Raw genomic sequence first — 18,682 nt, forward strand, 5'->3', positions numbered from 1 at the left:
ACAACAGAATATTTAGAATATACATTTCCTGGTTTAAAAAAGATAAATATCAAAATATGTGTTAATAAAATAAAATAAAATAAGTCTTGGCACGTTTGTTGGCATTATTGTGCACACAACCTTCAACGGAAGGGAAATACGTCATCGATGTTTACATACTATTGAAGATAAGACGGATTTAAACAGTTTTCGATTACTTTAACCGTATTTTTAACAAGTTGATGCTGTACGTAAACTGTTTTCACTGCAAATGGATTAATGTAACAGAATTTACAAAACGCGATGTGCAGTACTATTTTGCGTCTATTATTTACTCTGGTTTTGTAAGTTGTAAAAGGGACAAACTATACTTCTTGTTGCAACTTCAGTGTCATGCAGTTTGTATTTTGAATCTATAATGTCAATTGTCCAACCAGCTAATCCTAGAGACGTTCAGGTAAGCAGTGCTACCATAAAGTTTGGTAACGTGTAACCACATAACCTTATAATTTTTCTTTGTGTATTGTAGCCTAGGAGTAAAGGATGTCAAAGTTATTTGCCGGACTAACTAGTTGCGAATTGTGGCCAAAAGTTATTCAGGCCGCAATTATTCACATACATAGGTAAATTCTGAACCCTAAGGCAAGGGTAAAAATGCTAGGTTTTGAAAGCACCGTGCAGTTTCTTTCTCTCCAGATACAAATTTTCACCTTCCACTTTCTACCAGGAAGCAGTGGACACCAACACAATTGCAGTGTTAATCCATTAGCATAACCAAAGCTACCTTACAAGTCTCGGTGAACTGATTCATTTGCAGGCCTGCACAAATTACTTTTAATTTAGGACAAATTTCTTTCCCAATGCTGAAGCTGCTACATGCATTGTGGAACTGGATCTCCATTGTATGAATTTGAAAATGTTATATCATAACAGCCTATACAAAGATGCAGAAAATTCTAAGCAGTGTCTTGAAAATGTTAGGCATCATGTTGACTTAATGTCAAGGATTTGTGCAGACCTGTTATTTCAAACTATGAAACTCATATTCACATTCATGTTGTTTTATATTTATCAGGATTTCCAGTTCAAACTTCTTACTCGTTTGAGAATTTTCACAGCTCAAGGTGGAACATTTACAAGTGCTGTCAATTTAGTAGCTACAGCAAATAAATATGGACTCATATTTGTGGGTTGCCCAACTGGTATCCAAGGTATGGTGTAATACTAAATAAAGAGAAATACTGTATTGTAATACTCTTTATCATTATATGACCTGAGCAGTGTTTTGGGAATAGACCTAATATTTTTTCTAAATTATTCAGTTTTGAATCCTGGTGGGTGTTTGTGAATTTTACAAAAAGTCATAACAAAACAATCAAAACAAATATAGAGACTTTATCTTTCTTGCTTTGTATGTAGTAGCTTTCAATTTTCATTCTTAGGAGGCATATTTGCTGTTCAGAATGAGGTCTTCCTTTTCCTCAGTTTTTTTTTCTGTAGTCATAGACCAGTCATGTTTTCTGTTACACTGAGTAAGCCTCCTGTAATTAGAGAGCTATCTGTTGAAGGCAAATAAAGAAGTAAATATTACATTAAAACTCAGTGCTGTGTTTTTCCCACTGGTAAATTGCTGTCTTCAGCATGTTCTTGAGTGATTGGCATCGAGTACTTGGAAGTAAATTTATATTCTTTCATAACATCCAGAAGTCAGATAGGACTACATCAGGCAAGTAAGATGTAGTTAACCCCCTCTGTGAAAATGACCTTCAGGAGTAAAATTCCTTGCAAATATGCAGTATAAAATACAAAACCTCATGACCTTCATTCATATGGGTACTAATGGTTAATATGTTATTGACACCTACACTGGGAACAGTAAAATCATAGAGACTGCAGAGTTTCAAGCTGTAGCTGGAAAATGTTTATAACAGTAACCAGATGAATTTTACTGTTAGAGTGCATTTTGCATTATCACAAAAAATGCAACTTGTATTATAAAAGGTAAAGTTTCCCCTGTGCCTAAGCACCACACCATGAAGGCATATAAGATGTGGAGGTAAATCACTATGGTGTGACTAACATAAGAACAGACTGTAGCATTATAGCTCATATGGCAACAATGTCTCAGTATATCTGTCATGAAAGCAGGTTGTACATCAACAAAAATTTTGTGTTATCAGTTATTAAATCATCGAGCATCATTGGATTGGAATATCCCAGTGGTGGTACTGGGGGAGAGATTATTAATTATCCAAGACGAGAGATCCCACTTCCCTCGCAACCTACCCATCTTAATGTCAGCTGTGATCAGAGCTGTCTACTGGTTGCCATTAAAAAAGACAGTTGTGCCCATGCACTAATTTATAATCTTCCATCATTTGCAGCAAAGGTGAGTAATGTTTACAATAATAGTTTCATCAGTTACAGTCTCTAGACTCAGAGACTCATACTTTGACTCTCAGATACTGGTATACTTTAAAATGTGGTTTTAAAATTACTGGTGTACACTTTTTTTTTTGGTAAACAGCCATTTGGAAGATGGAGATAGGAGGATAATATTGAAATGGATTTTAGAGGAATAGATTGTAATGGCGTGACTTGGATTAAATTGGTTCAACGTTGTTGAATTTAAAGCAATGCTAAGTATGAATTTGATTTATTGCTGATAGTAAGTTAAGTGGGATTTTTGTTAAGTTTTATTATGTTCAGTCTCTGGACATCTAACTGAATTGATAGTAACAGAAACAACACATCTCTTCAGTATTGAGTTTGTGGCTAAAATGCATGTTTTGAACATAGTTTCACTTTGTGTTCAGAAATTATGAACTCTGTATACTTTTTAAAAGTGTGTCCTTTATTTCGATGTAATCAGAAGTTCTGGTCACAACAAAATTTCAAACTGAAACAGTTTTTATTTTCCCAATTGAAAAATTAGTGATTTATGACTGTTGTTTCTGCAGTCATCAATTATGTTATATTTTCTTGAGTTAGTAACCAGTTTACCATGAAGTGTGCTGGGTCAGGAAAACCATAAATTTTTCTTTTATAAGCACCCAGTGTTACAGTTATATTCTGTAATGCCCATTTCTGCAGAACGTTGTCCTGGTGACTGAAATCCGACTGTCAACCAAAATTGATACATCAGTCCTTGAGATAACGTGGAATCCTGGTATTACAAATATTTTGGCTGCATGCCTATCTGATGGAAGTATGGTGGCTTATGAATTAAAACCGTCTGGAGTTGATATTAGCACTCTACCACCTGCTACTCAAGCAAAGTGAGTATTCTTGCAAGAAACCATGCATTCTTTGTAGAACTTACATAAAATGAATGCACAGTGGGAGACCATGTTAGTTGATTCACATGTTTCATGAAATTTCATATTGAGGTCTACGTTGGAAGTTGTCAAGAAAATTTAGTTTTGAATCATACTGTTGCAAAAACAATTTAGTTTAAGTTTCATGTAATTAAACAGATTTTTCTACATTGAATTGGTTGTAAACAACACATCATTTAAAAAAATTGCATATAACATACCTACAGATGACAATATTTACCGTTTCTTCATTAAATATACACTGGTATGATATTTAATAAGCTACAGGGATAGTACATTTATGTGTGCAATAGATAAAATGAAAAAGACTTAATTTTTTCCATTCTGTTAGAAAACATACTTATGATATGGAAGCAAAATTATGAAATGTGAGATTTGATGTTCTCATATAATGTGGATGATGGTGGTGTTCTTAATAGGTCTTGATATCATGTAAACTTTTAAGTAGATACCAGTTTTTTGGAGAAACATGCAGCGCCAGCACCCAAAAGCAGGATCAGTATCAAGTTTTATGTAATTTATTTGAAGTCTATGTTCTGTGGTTTATAACTACCTGAAATATGGTTTTTAATTTTTCAGTTGTTTCTGTTGGAGTCCCAAAGGCAAACAACTGGTTGTGGGCTCTGAAGCTGGAACACTGACACAGTACAAGCCAGATTTGAAAGCAGTGAAGACTTTTTCACCCCCACATATTGGGAGTGGTAATGTGGCTGTTGTTAATGTACTTTGGCTGTCCAACTATCAGTTTGCAGCTATATACAAGGATAAGGTCAACGCAGATGAGCGGCCAGGTACTATTATTTCTCTTCCCATTGAGTTACACAGAATTTCATATTTGTCTACTGTTTATTTGTTGTCAGAAGGAGGTGGTAATATTTCTCTGAACCACTGGTAACTACTGACAAGACTACAAAACCCAGATGACCACAGTCTGCATGGATACTCAATATTTGTAACAGGAAGAACATAATAGTAAATTGTAATGCTATTTTGAGTTTCAGAAATGAAAAGGAATTTTACAGATACTAGTATGGTTTGATTCTGACTGTAGATTTTCTTGTTTTTTAAAAAAGATTGGAAAGGTATATTCTGCAGAGTACGCAACATTTCCAAAATCATTCTTCATGTCACATCTGCTGGGTGTGGTAGGAAATGAATAGTTAATAATTTTTATCAAAAACTAAAATAGTGCCAATATTAATTGAAAATTCTCCCTATTTTAAATAGATGTCTTCTCTGAATTTATTTGTAATAATATAATTTAAGGAATTACAATGTAAAATTTTGTGATTATGTGCAAAAAACCACATGCAATGTGAAGTGATATGGAAAGTTATTATCATTTTATAACTTGCTGAATAACTGTACCAGTAAGTAGGGAATCAATGCATATTCAGATCCAGGCAGGGGATACTATTTTAATTTCATAATTATGTTTGAATATACTTTAGAATAATGTTGCTATAATAATATTATATGTTAATCAGTAATTGTCATAATTTACTTAATAAATCTCTGATAATAACAAAACTGATAGTTAGCAAGAAAGACTCGGCAGACAGATGGCTAGATGGGATGTACTTGTAATGCTTTCTTCTTACACAGATGTGTAAAGAATGGCTAGTAATGAAACTTTATGGTTTAGTTATAACGCACAGGACAACTGTACCAAATTTCACAAGTTTAGGGAACTATCCATATTCAATGTATGGCTTCCATAAATTTTGAGTCCATAGTAATTTGTAATTTCCCTCTGCTAGCCATTATCCTGCCTTTGGTGGTAGTAGAGTCTCATCTCATAAGTGCCTCTACATGAGATATAGACTCATTTACCAATGCCAAGGATGATAATGGCCTTCAAGGTTAACAGGATTATTATTGGAGACATTTACCATTACACTTTTGTAGTAACCACTTTATTCCTGCATAAGATTTGAGGTTTTCACAGCGGTGAGTATGAAGATTTCTGTCTTCTGGGGTGTTGCGCTGTGTAGTCAGGTCGATGTTAATCAACGTTTCAGAGGTTATACTGCCTCCGTCTTCAGGGCGATGACCTGATGATGGAGGCAGTATGACCTCTGAAACGTTGGTAAACATCGACCAGACTACACAGCGCAACAACCCAGAACACAGAAATCTTCACTTTATTCCTGATAGATTATAATCCTTTCATCAAGGATGCCTTTCTTTGAAAACTCTGAAGTATTGTAAGAAGATAATGAATGCCTTCCTTATGTCATGATATTTTTTCTTTATTTCTACAGGTTTGCTGATTGTGAATGCTCCTAAGACAGGAACATTAAGCTTTGTGAACTATGAGGACATCTGCTATAGCGGTGGAAACCTCCGGGCACCACAGTTTTATCTCATTTATCAGCCAACCTGGTATGGCATTATAGTAGAAGAGTGAATATGACATTTATATGTAACGTTTTAGATGGATGGCTGATTATTTAATTATTATTTATCAAATCTAAACATTCTTGCTCTGAGTTTTGTCAAGAGTCACGTCAGAAACAAAGCATGAATCAAGGCCTGAACAAACTTGATGGTCTGACAGTCTGTCTAGCTAATAAAACACTAATCAACATATACTACTATAAAGTATATTCATAGAAGACTTACACTGGATCCTATTCTGAGCCAGCTCAGTTGAGTCTACATTTTCACAATCTGTTTCTATATTTTAATATTATCAGTGTTACAGTAAATGGTTACCTGCAGTAAGTGAACATTACTTTGAAGTCTAATCACATATGCAAAATTGTAAATAATTTATTCAGAAGTCCTGCATTAGCATTTTGTGTATATTAGGTAAATTGTTTCTCAGAAAAAATATGCGAAAAGTGTTTGCTTATTTTGTTCATTTTATTGATAGGAACATACTTATGATGGCATCAGCAAATAGCATGGAAGTTGGTGTTATGGGGCTGCAAGAGGATCAGATCTCGTGGGAGCAATGGACCCAGGAGGATGCTTCTCGAGCTGAATTGCCTCTGTCAGTAGACAAGCAGGAGACATTTCCTGTGGGCTTAGGGTTGGACACGAGTATTCAGTATGAACTTCCATGGGGTCAGTTGGAAAATTTGTTATTAAATATTTTATTAACAGGAAATAGTTGGGTTAGGATTTTTAGACTTCTTAAAAACTTGTGGTTGCTGCTGGTGCTATTCCCCAAGATATCAGTAAAACAACTGTCATATTTTCATTTAATTTAGTTTTGGGTTTTAACTTGAATCAATTTGGTGCTTAGGAATCTTCAGGCATTTTCCCAACATTACCTATGAAATAGAAATCTTAGTTGGAATTTTCCATTACAATTCACAAATCTGATTAATATAATGTGTGGTTTTGAGAGACAGGTAATGGATTGAAACACGGTTTTACTTAACCAAGTATCACTGTGCTTATTCTTATTTGCATCTATTAAGTGAAATAAAAATTAAAAATGTAATTAATTCCCCCCCCCCCCATTAAACTCCACATATGTAAGATTTGAGGTTTTCACAGTGGTGAGTATGAAGATTTCTGTCTTCTGGGTTGTTGCGCTGTGTAGTCTGGTAGATGTTAATCAATGTTTCAGAGGTCATACTGCCTCCTGATGATGGAGGCAGTATGACCTCTGAAACGTTGGTTAACATCGACCAGACTACACAGCGCAACAACCCAGAAGACAGAAATCTTCATACTCATCGCCCTGATGACGGAGGCAGTATGAGCTCTGAAACGTTGGTTAACATTGACCAGACTACACAGCGCAACAACCCAGAAGACAGAAATCTTCAAACTCCACATAAATAAAATGTTAGAATGTAACATGTTTAAGCAGTAAATAAGATGAGCTCTGTTTCATGAGAGGTTAGTATTTGAATATGGTGCTTATGGACTTCAAAATCAAGTGGATCATTGCTCATTCATTTGAGTCCTAATTTATAGAGATTCATTATTATGAAATACTTGGGTCAATTACTTCAGTAACTGTCATTACTTATGAATAGTACTTAAAGCATGAACCTGTGTTAATTTTTAATTGAATTGGTTCTTTATTAATGAAGAGCAATACCACATGTTTGAAGGAACTTGTTATGTTTATTCCAACACTGTAAGACACTTTCTTTGAAGACTCAGCAGATCAGTATTTCCACGAAAACATTAAATTGTATAGTGGTTATTCCGTTTGAGAAGAATTACAAAATACTTGATTTTGCATGATTTGTCATGATTGCAGGTGAAAACCAGAGCATTCCTCCTATGCCTGTGCTTCATATCCTGTCCCACCAGGGTGTGCTGTGTCTGTTCTATGCAATTAACCTGCGACAAGGTGCTGCTTGCATCTGTTCACCTCCTGAGAAATTACCAGATGAGAGTGGCCTAGCATTGATCACTGCCATTCCCAAGGGAGATCAAATTCCTGTGAATAATATTCTGTCTGGGGTTACCATGACAGAAGCGCCACGGAGTGTTGCTGACGATGGTGTGATAGCAAGAACCTCTGATCAATCCCAGAAGTTGGCAACTCACTTACATGGTGGTACCACAGTAACATCAGTAGATGATGGTCTGAGAGGCATACAAGTTAATCTTGCTCAGAAGTAAGTTATTTACTGTTTTCTTTTATGATTGTATATTTTTTAATAAAACAAATGTAATTTGTTTTCTTTTATGGCCTATTACATTATATTTGTATGCTATTTGCTTCTAAAATATTATTTTGGCTGGCTCTAAGGTAAGGGTCTTTATGATAACTTTATAGTTCCTCACCTGGTCAAGAAATTCCTTGTTTTTATTAAATCTGAAGGTTGGAAGTATGTAATTTTTTTAAACACCACATAAAAATATATTTTTTTGAGTATTTACAATGGTCATGTGAAACAAATGGTTACATGACATTTTATGTATACCCCTGTTTTCGACTGAAACTTTGAAATAAATACATGCTTGGTTTTAACACTGAGGAAATTTTGAAGCTTGCTGTAGAACATTGTGTAACATTTTACTGTATATGGTATTGTACTATTGATACATTTAAAGACTTTTAGGGAGCAGTTGTAACCTCTATCATCTTCATTTGCCAGGTTTGAGACTGCAAGCACCTCACAGCCGTCAAGTTTATTTGGATTTGGCACAGCCCTAGCAAGTGCATCGCCTGGTGTCTTTGATTTTGACAGTAATGCAACTTCCACTAGTTTTGGTGTCAACCCAGCTGCTTGTTTAGGTGCTGGGTTAACTGTTAGACCGTCTTCTGGTTTTGGTGATAGACCGACTCAAACATCATTTCCTGCTTTTGATTTTTGTCCCAATCCACCTGGTTCACCATCTACCATCTTTGGAATTGCAAAAAGTAATCCATCTACCACCAGCCATGGTACAGGCCTTGGTCATACATTAACCAGCACTTTTGGAACAGGTGTGATCAATTCACCATCATCTTCTTTTGGTACAAGCCATGGTACAGCACCATCAATAAGCTTTGGCACAGGTCTTGCTACTCAGTCATCTATTGGTACAGGTCCATCAGTGAGTAATTCGCCAAGCACCGTGTTTAGTGCAGGCCTGGACCCTTCCAGCAATGCTGTTCTGCCAGCAAAACCAACATTCAATTTATTTTCAAGCTCAGCTACAACTACTGCTGCCAACTTGAAACCAGTTCCAGCACAGACTGCTATCAACTTCACTTTCACAGCACCTGTAATTACTTCAACACCCATTACTACTCAACAGGTATGAATAATATTATTTAAGAATAGGGCTTTGATAACTTTTTAAATTATAGACTACTATGAGAAAATGAGCAACGTTAGTGAAATGACTGGATACGGACTGGGCATTGCAGGTGTGATTCTGTGTGGAGGCTGGAATTTTCTATTTTGCACGATGTCTATATCAGTTTTGGGACACACCCAACTTCCTATCCAATCAATACAAGGAGCTCTTTACCTACGAGTTAATTCCATCTTTTGTTACGATTGGGCAGACAGTCACTGAGCCACTCAAGATATTTTCAACATTTTATGGAAACCAAAGGTTCATTTTTGTATTCACAAGAGCCTGCCACTGGTCCCTATACTGTAGGCTTCTCAGGAAGGACTCGGCTCCGTGGAGTAAGTAAGTTAAGATTGAGTAGAGCTTTCCAATTTATGTGGTTTGGCCACTAATTGGGGAGGGGGGAAAACGTTTTCCTCACACACTTTCACATTTTACCATTGAACCAGATCTCATGATGTATATTGTTATATATCATACTGTATGTATTTTCATTAAATAGCTATTATATTTTTATCAATATTAAAATCTTGACTATTTTTAAACTTTTTTGTTATATTATTATTGATTGTCAAATTGAAGTTATGCTTGAACATGACATAGTGATATTCTGAATAATTATGTTTTAAAAAACATTTGCAGATTTCAAAATCAGCAACTCCACTGGTAACTTCTCAACCACAAAGTACAACAGTAAATCCACAAGTGAGCTTCCTTGGTAGCAGTTCAGCATCGTCTATGCAAAACCCAGAACAAATGGTTGGCAGTTCAGTCACCATTACCAAAGTTCCATCTCCAGTTTCATTAACTCATCCAGCCAAGGACGAGGCACCCGCATTTGAAGTTCAGTTGCCAGCACACGGTCAGACGAAGCAAGCCTCATCCTCAGCAGCTACTGCTTTATCCAAACCTGCTGTGCCAGTAAATGACAGTGTATTTTATAATGCCATCAATGAGGAAGTTTCACACTTTGAATGTGAGCTGGCAGCATTGCATTTCAGAGTTAATGAAATTAATGTTCAAGTAAGTAACTTCATCACGTGTTCCAATTCTCACAGTTCGTCACTTCATAATGCTGTTTCTGATTCTGCTTCTGTCAATTTCCCTCCTTGAATTCATTTCAGTAACGTTCCTCGTATAATCTTTTCACTTGGTTAGAATTGTATTTGGTATACCAGTTTTTTATCTCATTTTTATGGCCATGTCTAAAGCTGTCCTTGCTATTACACTCTTTTCTGCTTCCATTGATCTGTTACAGTGTCACCATCTTTAATGGAGGCTTCCAATATCTTTCCTTCCTTATGTTCTTGTTTCCAATTTTGTTTTTATTTGTCACTGGACATCAACGCTGCCGTTGTTTTAATTTTTTTCCTCAAACATAGTATATAGTCTGTTGTTTGTACAAATTGCAGTTCTGAGTTAGTTGATGTACTTTTGTCTTTCTTCTAGATTGTTCATGTTTCACATGCCTTTGTAATAATGGTAATTGAGTTTCCATTCTGAATTTCATAATATAATTTCTGTACATCAAAATTAGGTGGGGTCTGAAGACGAAAAGAGAGTTCTGTGTCAGAAAGCAGATGCACTGGATGAGTTCTTGCGGGCTTTGGAGGACACAACACAGGCCCAGAGCTCAGAAATATATGGCCTAAAGCCTGCACTTATGGAAGCTTTTGCATTAACGGAAGAAGCGAAATCCAGAATACAGCATCTAAACAATCCCACGTAAGTATGTGCTGCTGATTTTTGGAGTTTTAGAGACCTAAATTTAGTGTTTATTGACTTTGATTATTTAGACATCTCTGTAAAGTATGAATGCTTAGGGTATTTGTTTGCTTCAAGCTTTGTAGCAGAAAGATTGTTCAGACTTCCATAAAACTTATTTTAATTTATCCTAAAATTGTCAGTATTTGTATGCACTTCCTATGTCGGATATACAGAAACATAATTGCAGGTATACTTGGGTGGTTCAATCACAAACCTTGAATCCGGTGGCCGCACGGTATGCTGCCAACATCAAGCGCCACGGTTATTATTTGGAGAATCAACTGCGTCAAGTGAATGAACATCTTGACAACAGCTGGCTTGAATTCCAGGATTCTCGCAAGCCACATGATAAGTGAGTTTTTTGTAGCAAGAAATAGTAATAAATCTTAATTCTGAATATATCAAAATTTGTAAGATATATTTTTATAATTATTATATTTCCAAACCATATTTTCTTTGCAACTTTATGGTATACATGTGTTTTTTCCTTCCAGTTATATGGGTCATCTAACAACCAAGTCTCTTCATCTGTCTCTATCATTGTACCTGCTTTCAAGAAACAGCGTGTGGATATATTTAATTCTATGTATTTATTTTTAGGGATAAGATGCACATCCCATCACTGGAATCAGTCTACCAAGCCATGGTTATACAACATGATATCCTCAACAGACAGCGAGTCATCATAGCTGACATTGCTCGCATAGTTCAAGAGAAAAGGAGTAGCAGCCAGATCCCTCTTATTTCAAGTGCAGTTCTTGCTCGAGTTTGTGACAAGGAAGCTGTGCACCTACACAAAGGGTATAGTTTGTTTTTCAGTGTTTCACTATCCTTTTGTGGACTTTGCCTTATTATATTGTGGAATAGACTGGCAAATTGTAGCTTCTTTGACAGGACTTGCTTGGCGTACAAAGGGCCTCACACTTCAGTTCAATGGCCATGGAATAAATTATTATGTTTCTGAACTGTATCTAGTGATGTGTTTTTTTCGCTGTTGAAAATATAGTTTCAGTTTCCTGACTTACGAAGTGTAGCCCGAATGAGATGTCGGGCAGGATGGAGACAACTAGACTTAATAAATTGTTTCCTGTTTTCAGAGAGACTGAACTGTCTCAGTTGGCTGAAAATCTTGTGAAGATGAAATTGGGACCATCAGATGTGCAAACCAGCAGTGAAGTACAGTACTGTCGCCTGTCTCGTAAGAAGGAGGCTCTTTTGAGGGATATGTTATCCAGAAACCCTGTGAGACGAGTGTGCCCCACAAAACCGTCTTATTGCATAACAATGGGTGGAATCTCTACTGGAAAACCCATAGTCAGCAAAGTTGATAATGGAAAATCTACTGGCAAACCCATTGTCAACAAAGATGATAAATCAGTTGCCACTGTATCCTGCAGTGACACATCAAGACTTTCTGCTGGTGTTGCTATTACTGAGCCCAAATATTCCTCTGCTCTGAATAATGTAATAAAAACTGACTCATCTCACTCTCCCCTCTTTCTGTTTGGGTCATCTAGACCTTCTGAACAACAGGATACTGGCAGTAAAAGTTCAGTTGGTAAAGGTTTCTCTTTAGTAGGTACTAAGTCAGGTCCTCCAAGAAAAGAAACCTCATCTGGCACAAGAATAGTAGCGTCCAGTGAAATATTTTCACCCACAGTTGAGGCCAATAAAGCAAGGTCTAGTGTTTCTGATGGCACTCAGTCCAAATCAAGGACTCATATAAATGATTTGGAAAGTAAGGGTAATACAATAGGGGATTTTTCATTTACTAGTGTGTTGCATAATGGAAAACCTGCTACCTCTGGAAATGTGTCTTTTTTAACGGGGCTTAGTAAAGTTCCTTCAACAGGTAAACTTAATGATGCAAGTAAGAAATTAGAAGATTGTTATGAAGAACTTACTCCACCTGGCACACCTGAGTACTCACATGGAGAAGTTGTTTCTTCTACAGGAAGTTCTGTTTCTAGTTCATTTACATTTAATTTAACTGTGACTCCAACCACTTCAAAATCTGTCATTCCTTCAAGTTCTGCCAGTAGCATTGCCAGTTCACTACAAACGAGTCCTCTTATGTCGTTGGACAGTATTGTATCTGGTATAGGTGATGGTAACAGTGCTTCTAAATCTACAACTAAGCCTATTCTTGAGAACAAATCCATTCTACCTTCATTGGCCAATAGTGCTTCTAGTGGAACAACATTTTCATTTGGTTCATTACCATTCAGCCAACTGCAGCAAGGGGGAAAAGGTGACGAGCAAAGAAATCCATCAGAAACATTCAAATTCTCCCAAACAACTTTACCTTTCAGTTTTGCACCCCCTTCTTCACTGTCAGTAAGGAGTACTGATGACACCTCTCAACTTACATCTTCAAAGGCAACGGCTATCACAACAGGTGTGAACATGAAGACACCTCTCTTTACAACTTTTGGCATTCAGAATCCTCAGAGCAACTCACCAACTCAGGCAAACATATTTGGTAATACTGAAAGTCAGAAGTCTTCCCACTCATTTGTTGGGAGTGGAAGCACTTCAGTTTCAAGCAGTTCAACAAATATCTCTGCTCAAGCTGCAGCATATATGTTCAGTAACACTGCAGGATCACCAGCCAAGCAGCCAGCACCAACAACTTCCAGTTCCACGCTTGTGTTTGGTAAAGAAACCACAGATACCACACCAGCTGTCGTCTCTCCTCTTAAAGTATCGGAACAACAGAAACCTAAAACTTCTCCAAAAAATCAATCTCCATTAGTAACTTCCTTTCCAAATGAGAATCTTTTCTCTCAAAGTGCATCACTATTTGGGAGTTTGTCTATTGGATCAGGTTCATCTTCAAAACCAGTAGCATCTGGGAGTACATTTGTAGGAGGCTCAGCCTCCCTTTCTGCAAATATTTTTGGAAAGCAACCAACATCCACTGACAGCCAGAACAGGAGTGATGTACAGAATGCACCTGAAGCTATTGGATCATCAGAAACACATACACAGAAATCTGGATCTCCTTCAAAAGACATTCAGGGATCTTCATCTAAACCAGCAACATCTGTGGCAGATGAAACTCCTGTAACAGTTGCAGATGAGAAGTCCAAATTATTAGAAGGGGCTGGGAGTCAAGTGGTGCAGAGCACACCATCTGTTATTGGTGATGCAAAGACTGAAAGTACAACAGCTTTCAGCTCTCCTCAATTAACTTCCAGTGCAAATGCGCCTCATACGTCAAAAGTCTTTGGTGAAACGTCATCTGCAGAAAAACCTATGACTGGATCCATATTTGATACTCAAGTGACACCACCTGCAACTTCACAGAAACCAGTGGCACCTTTTACTTCAGCTGCCACCACTTCACCAGCAACTCAAACCACTTCAACACCAAGCACAACATTCAGCTTTACCATTCCTACTTCAGCACCATCTTCTATGGCATTTGGTCAGAAAACTACAAGTTTATTTGGAGAGCTCGGCTCAACTTCTGCGGCCACATCAAGTGGCTCATTATTTGAACAGTCCATATGTAGCCCAACAACATTTGGGCAGAGTGGAGGAAGTGGTTTTGGGCAACCTGCAGATATAACAGTTGCTAAGACAAGTATATTTCAACAACCACCTGCGACAACAACTGCTCCATCTGTGTTTGGGCAACAAAGCACAAATACTACATCACTTTTTACTCAGGCATCTTCCACAGGTTCTTTATTCATTGGTGCAGGGAATACTGGAGGACTTAGTAGCAAACCATTATTCAAGCAGTCGAGTTTTGGACAGAGTGGCAGGTGAGTGAGACCAGTCATCTACATTTTATAGTGAAATGAATATGTACTTTATTGTTTGAGGACATGGAAGAACACTTTTAAACTCATATTTGTGTGTTTTGTCTCCTACTGGTAGTAAATGCCCTTTGTGATGTTTATTTAATGCACTGTATGATAATTATTTTTGTTAATAACCATATACTGATATATATAGTAAAATTGGCACTCTGCTGTGGTCATGTCTATTTCATCTCATCGACTTTTGATGAAATTTGGTATTGGGTCTGTATGCTGAAAACTGAAGGCAGATTTAATTTTGATTTATTACGTGCTGCTCAAATCAAACTTTCAAAATTCTAAGCAGAAGCTCATTATACAAAAAGGTCATATGTGATACAATGTATAGATCTCATTAAGATCTACAGTTGAGCAATTTATAATTGTAATAATAATTTTAATTTTCATAGCTCTGGTTTTGGAGCAAGTGGTGGATCCATATTTGGAGGAGGAGGAGGTGCATCTATGTTTGGAGGTTCAGGATCATCGTCTGGCAACCTATTCCAGTCACCAAGTGAGTTCTGCTGTAATATTTCTTTCTTTTCTTTTCTTTGATTTTTTTTATTATTATGGACTTGTTACACACTAATTTCTTTTCAGCTGGTGGAAGTGTTTTTGGTGGCAGTAATTCTTCAAGCAGTGGCAGTACTCCTGGAGGTTTTGGTTCTGGCTTTGGTCAGAGTGGCTTTGGTTCACCAACTCCTTTCCAGAGTAAGCCAGGTATGTCACATTCACAAATAATTTTGTGTTTACTTGACTGCTTTCTATTTTCAATTGAATTCGGTTTACTCGGGTCAGTTGAGTGTTTTAGTACATGATTACTTTTCCACAACAAATCATATTTGCAATATGTGAAACTTGTGCAGGTGGATTTGGAGGATCTCCAGTTTTTGATCGAGGTGCATCAGGATTTGGTTCATCCCCTACTTTTGGTGGTGCTCCCACGTTTGGTGGTTCACCAACATTTGGTAGCCCTGGGAAAATGTTTGGATCCTCTTCTCCAACATCTTCAGGTCAGCTGGTTCTGACAGCGTTGACATCTTAGAAATAATTCTATCAAGTACAAGATACGCCATAAACTCTTTTCCATGCACCTGCATTCAGTCTGCTATTTTCATTTATTTATCATCAGTGTTTCTCTTTCTTTCTTCTTTAGTCCTCTTCCACCAGTTTATTTAACCTTTTGAGGCTCAATGGCAATAATATGTAGCTTTGCACATGCAGAATATGGGTTTCATATTATTCTCAGAATAAAAAGTGATTATTTCCATAAACAGCATTAACCACTTGATCATTGTAATGGAGATGCATTGTGTTTTATTTGAGGTAAGAATTAGATTTTTACATATTATTAAGACAAGCTGCAGGTTCAAAGGGTTAAATTTATACTGGTCTTTATTTAATTTAATCTGTAGACATTTGGTAGGACTCCTTAGGTGGGGCAATATTGCCAGTATTCTTGCTGTCAGCATGAATTAGGCATTTTATTGCATGTACCAGCCTCAAAATTCTCTTATCAGAATTTTTTTGGTATTTCTATTATTTATTATCCTGCAGGTTTATAATTCCACAGTTTGTTTTGCCACCTGTTTTCATCCATTCTGTGTACAAGGCAATGTGTGGTGTTGTATTATTTCACCAGTTGAAAAGTGTTATTAAACAACCAGTCATTTAGGACTGGTTTTATTTTCTCACACCTCAATTTTAATGTTATATTATCTGTAAGTCCAGTCTTGGTTTATTACATTTGGTTTAAATTTTACATAATTTAGTTTCTTCTTCTAATTCCATATTAAATTCTTTTCAGTTGGTTTTGGAACAACAGGTCAGCAGTCATCAACATTTGAAAGTCTTGCCTCTCAGAACACCATGACATTTGGTAATCTTGCACAAAATCAGGGTCAAGTATTTGGTTCGAAAACACAGTCCATATTTGGAGGAAATCAAACTCAGCAACAGCAGCAGCAGCAGCAGCAGCAGCAGCAGCAGCAAGCCACTACACCTGCTTTTGGGTAAAATTTTCAAGTCTCCTTCATGAATGTGATCGATTTATTAATATTCAAAATCTGTCCGTAATGCTAAGTCTCTATGCCAGTGGTCCCCAACGTGGCGCCCGCCAAGGCCTTTTTTGAGTGCCCGCGTTGATACGGAAAGAGGTTATACTGAATAATGAAGGCCGTTCAACCATGAACATTATAAAATCAAGGCACAGACCTCGACTTACTAATGCCCATCTTGACTATTGTTTGTGAGCAGCAACATCATCCTACACTCCCAAATTTGAAAAACTGGTTGATGAAATGCAGTGCCAAATATCACACTAACTTCCCACTTGAGTAATAATAATTGTACTTATAAAAGTACGTATTTTTGATTGCATGGTTTCTTGTATCATTAAACGTCGTGTTGTCTTGTGTATTATTTGGTGTCTATATCTTATTTGTCCAGAGGAAAGAAAATTTGGCTTTGTTAATTGGTTGGCGCCCGCCACAATCTTATAAACTCTCAAATGTGCCCGTAGGCACAAAAAGGTTTGGGACCGCTACTCTATGCTTTAGTACCTTTTTTCTGGTATTCAGAACTAAATACACATTTCGTTGATTTTGAAATGCGGCTAAAGCATGAAATGAGCTTAGACTGATTATAATTCTAAATACAGAATTACATACTTTTAAAATTTCTCTACAGATCCCCACTCAAATATTTATTTAAATATAATTATCTTAATACATTGCACTTGTAACCGTTTCAGTGGCAACTCGTTTTCAAGCTGGAGATGAAAGGAAATAAAGATGACAAAATCAAGACTTCAAAAACGTTGCACTTCAGAGAAATAGATTTACTGTAACAATGTTTCTAGTATAGTTACATTTTTATGTTTTCGAAATGTTTTTATTATGCATGTATGTTTCTAAAATAAATTACAAAATTTTGTGCTGTTCCCTGCTCCATGAAGTAGAAGTCAAGAATGCATAACTTGTAACATATTTCTAATTAAAAGTCTGAGAAACCATCATTGCGCGAATGAAACGTCTGCCGCCCTTCTATTGTTCACGCTTGTGTGTAGTGTGTCCTTTTTATTTTACCCCCTGATGAGTAAGAGTCTTACAGAGTCCATTTCCTCAGTGGTCTTTATTCCTGTTTTCATATTTCAGTTTCCTCACTTTACACTCGTGTATTGGTGTATCTCCGTCTGGTCGTCTTTGAATTGACATCTCAGAATATATGAAGATAATGTTATTACAAAATGTTTCCTAAGTGGTTTCTGTTTGAGTCCAAGTGCTTGCAAAAAATGTGAATATTGTTGAAACTGATTACTGGGAATGACCCATTCTTCAAGTGCCTGAGCACTGCGGGTCCCAACTTTTTCGTTGGCTCGATCTATAGACATTCAGTAGGACTCCTTGGACGAGGGATCGGCTCGTCGCAAGGCCTCTACCTGTACACAGGACAGCGCAACACAGAAAAACGCAGACAAACATTCATGGCTTGAGTAGGATTCAAACCCACGGTCCCAGCAACCAAGCGGCACGAGGCCCACGCCTCAGACCGCGCGGCCACTCGGACCCCTTACATAACATTAAAGAAGGATTAATAAACTGCTGAAATGCATTTCCTGATAACAGTAGCACGTAATCCATTGACCCATATAAAGCAGAAATGATGGTACAAGAAGTAGTAGCACGTCATGAAAAGGAGAGAAGTTATTTTAAAGATAAATCACAAATAGAATTTCATACTACAGCAATTAATGATTGAAGTACAATGAAAAGTTTGAAGAAAACTATACGCATAATTTGATGGCATATTTATTGAAGTTTATGATATTAAATAGAACAGTGTACTTCAGTTAGGTGATTGCATCATATTAGGTTTTATTGACTTACATGTATCTGTTAACTAAGACAGAAATCCAGGTGTAGAAAACAACTCACAAATTAGTATGCATAGGTAATTTATTGTACTTTGCTTTTATATTATTACTAACTGGACACAGCAAAGTTCTTTATGAGAAGTTAATAATGG

The 18,682-nt window shown here is 36.8% G+C and overlaps 1 protein-coding gene across 2 annotated transcripts; it reads left to right on the forward strand.

Annotated features, from left to right (window-relative positions):
- Positions 1-39: 39 nt before the first annotated feature.
- Nup214 (nuclear pore complex protein Nup214) lies at positions 40-17,672 on the forward strand. Of its 2 annotated transcripts, XM_022075134.2 has the most exons (19): positions 40-436; positions 1,055-1,190; positions 2,160-2,368; positions 3,073-3,257; positions 3,897-4,108; positions 5,582-5,702; positions 6,196-6,389; positions 7,546-7,909; positions 8,393-9,038; positions 9,723-10,103; positions 10,618-10,805; positions 11,035-11,199; positions 11,448-11,648; positions 11,945-14,620; positions 15,067-15,170; positions 15,257-15,376; positions 15,523-15,669; positions 16,464-16,668; positions 17,409-17,672. In XM_022075134.2, exons 1-19 carry the CDS (start codon positions 398-400, stop codon positions 17,434-17,436), a joined length of 6,321 nt encoding a protein of 2,106 aa, XP_021930826.2. In that variant the 5' UTR covers positions 40-397; the 3' UTR covers positions 17,437-17,672. The 2 variants fall into 2 exon arrangements, with proteins under 2 accessions (XP_021930826.2, XP_087207134.1); XM_087351008.1 differs by lacking the exon at positions 15,523-15,669.
- Positions 17,673-18,682: the final 1,010 nt, after the last annotated feature.

This window comes from Zootermopsis nevadensis, unplaced genomic scaffold (assembly GCF_977971745.1).
Source record: "Zootermopsis nevadensis isolate Lab colony 2312 unplaced genomic scaffold, Znev_1.0 Znev_ptg000002l, whole genome shotgun sequence".
NCBI lineage: Eukaryota > Metazoa > Arthropoda > Insecta > Blattodea > Termopsidae > Zootermopsis > Zootermopsis nevadensis.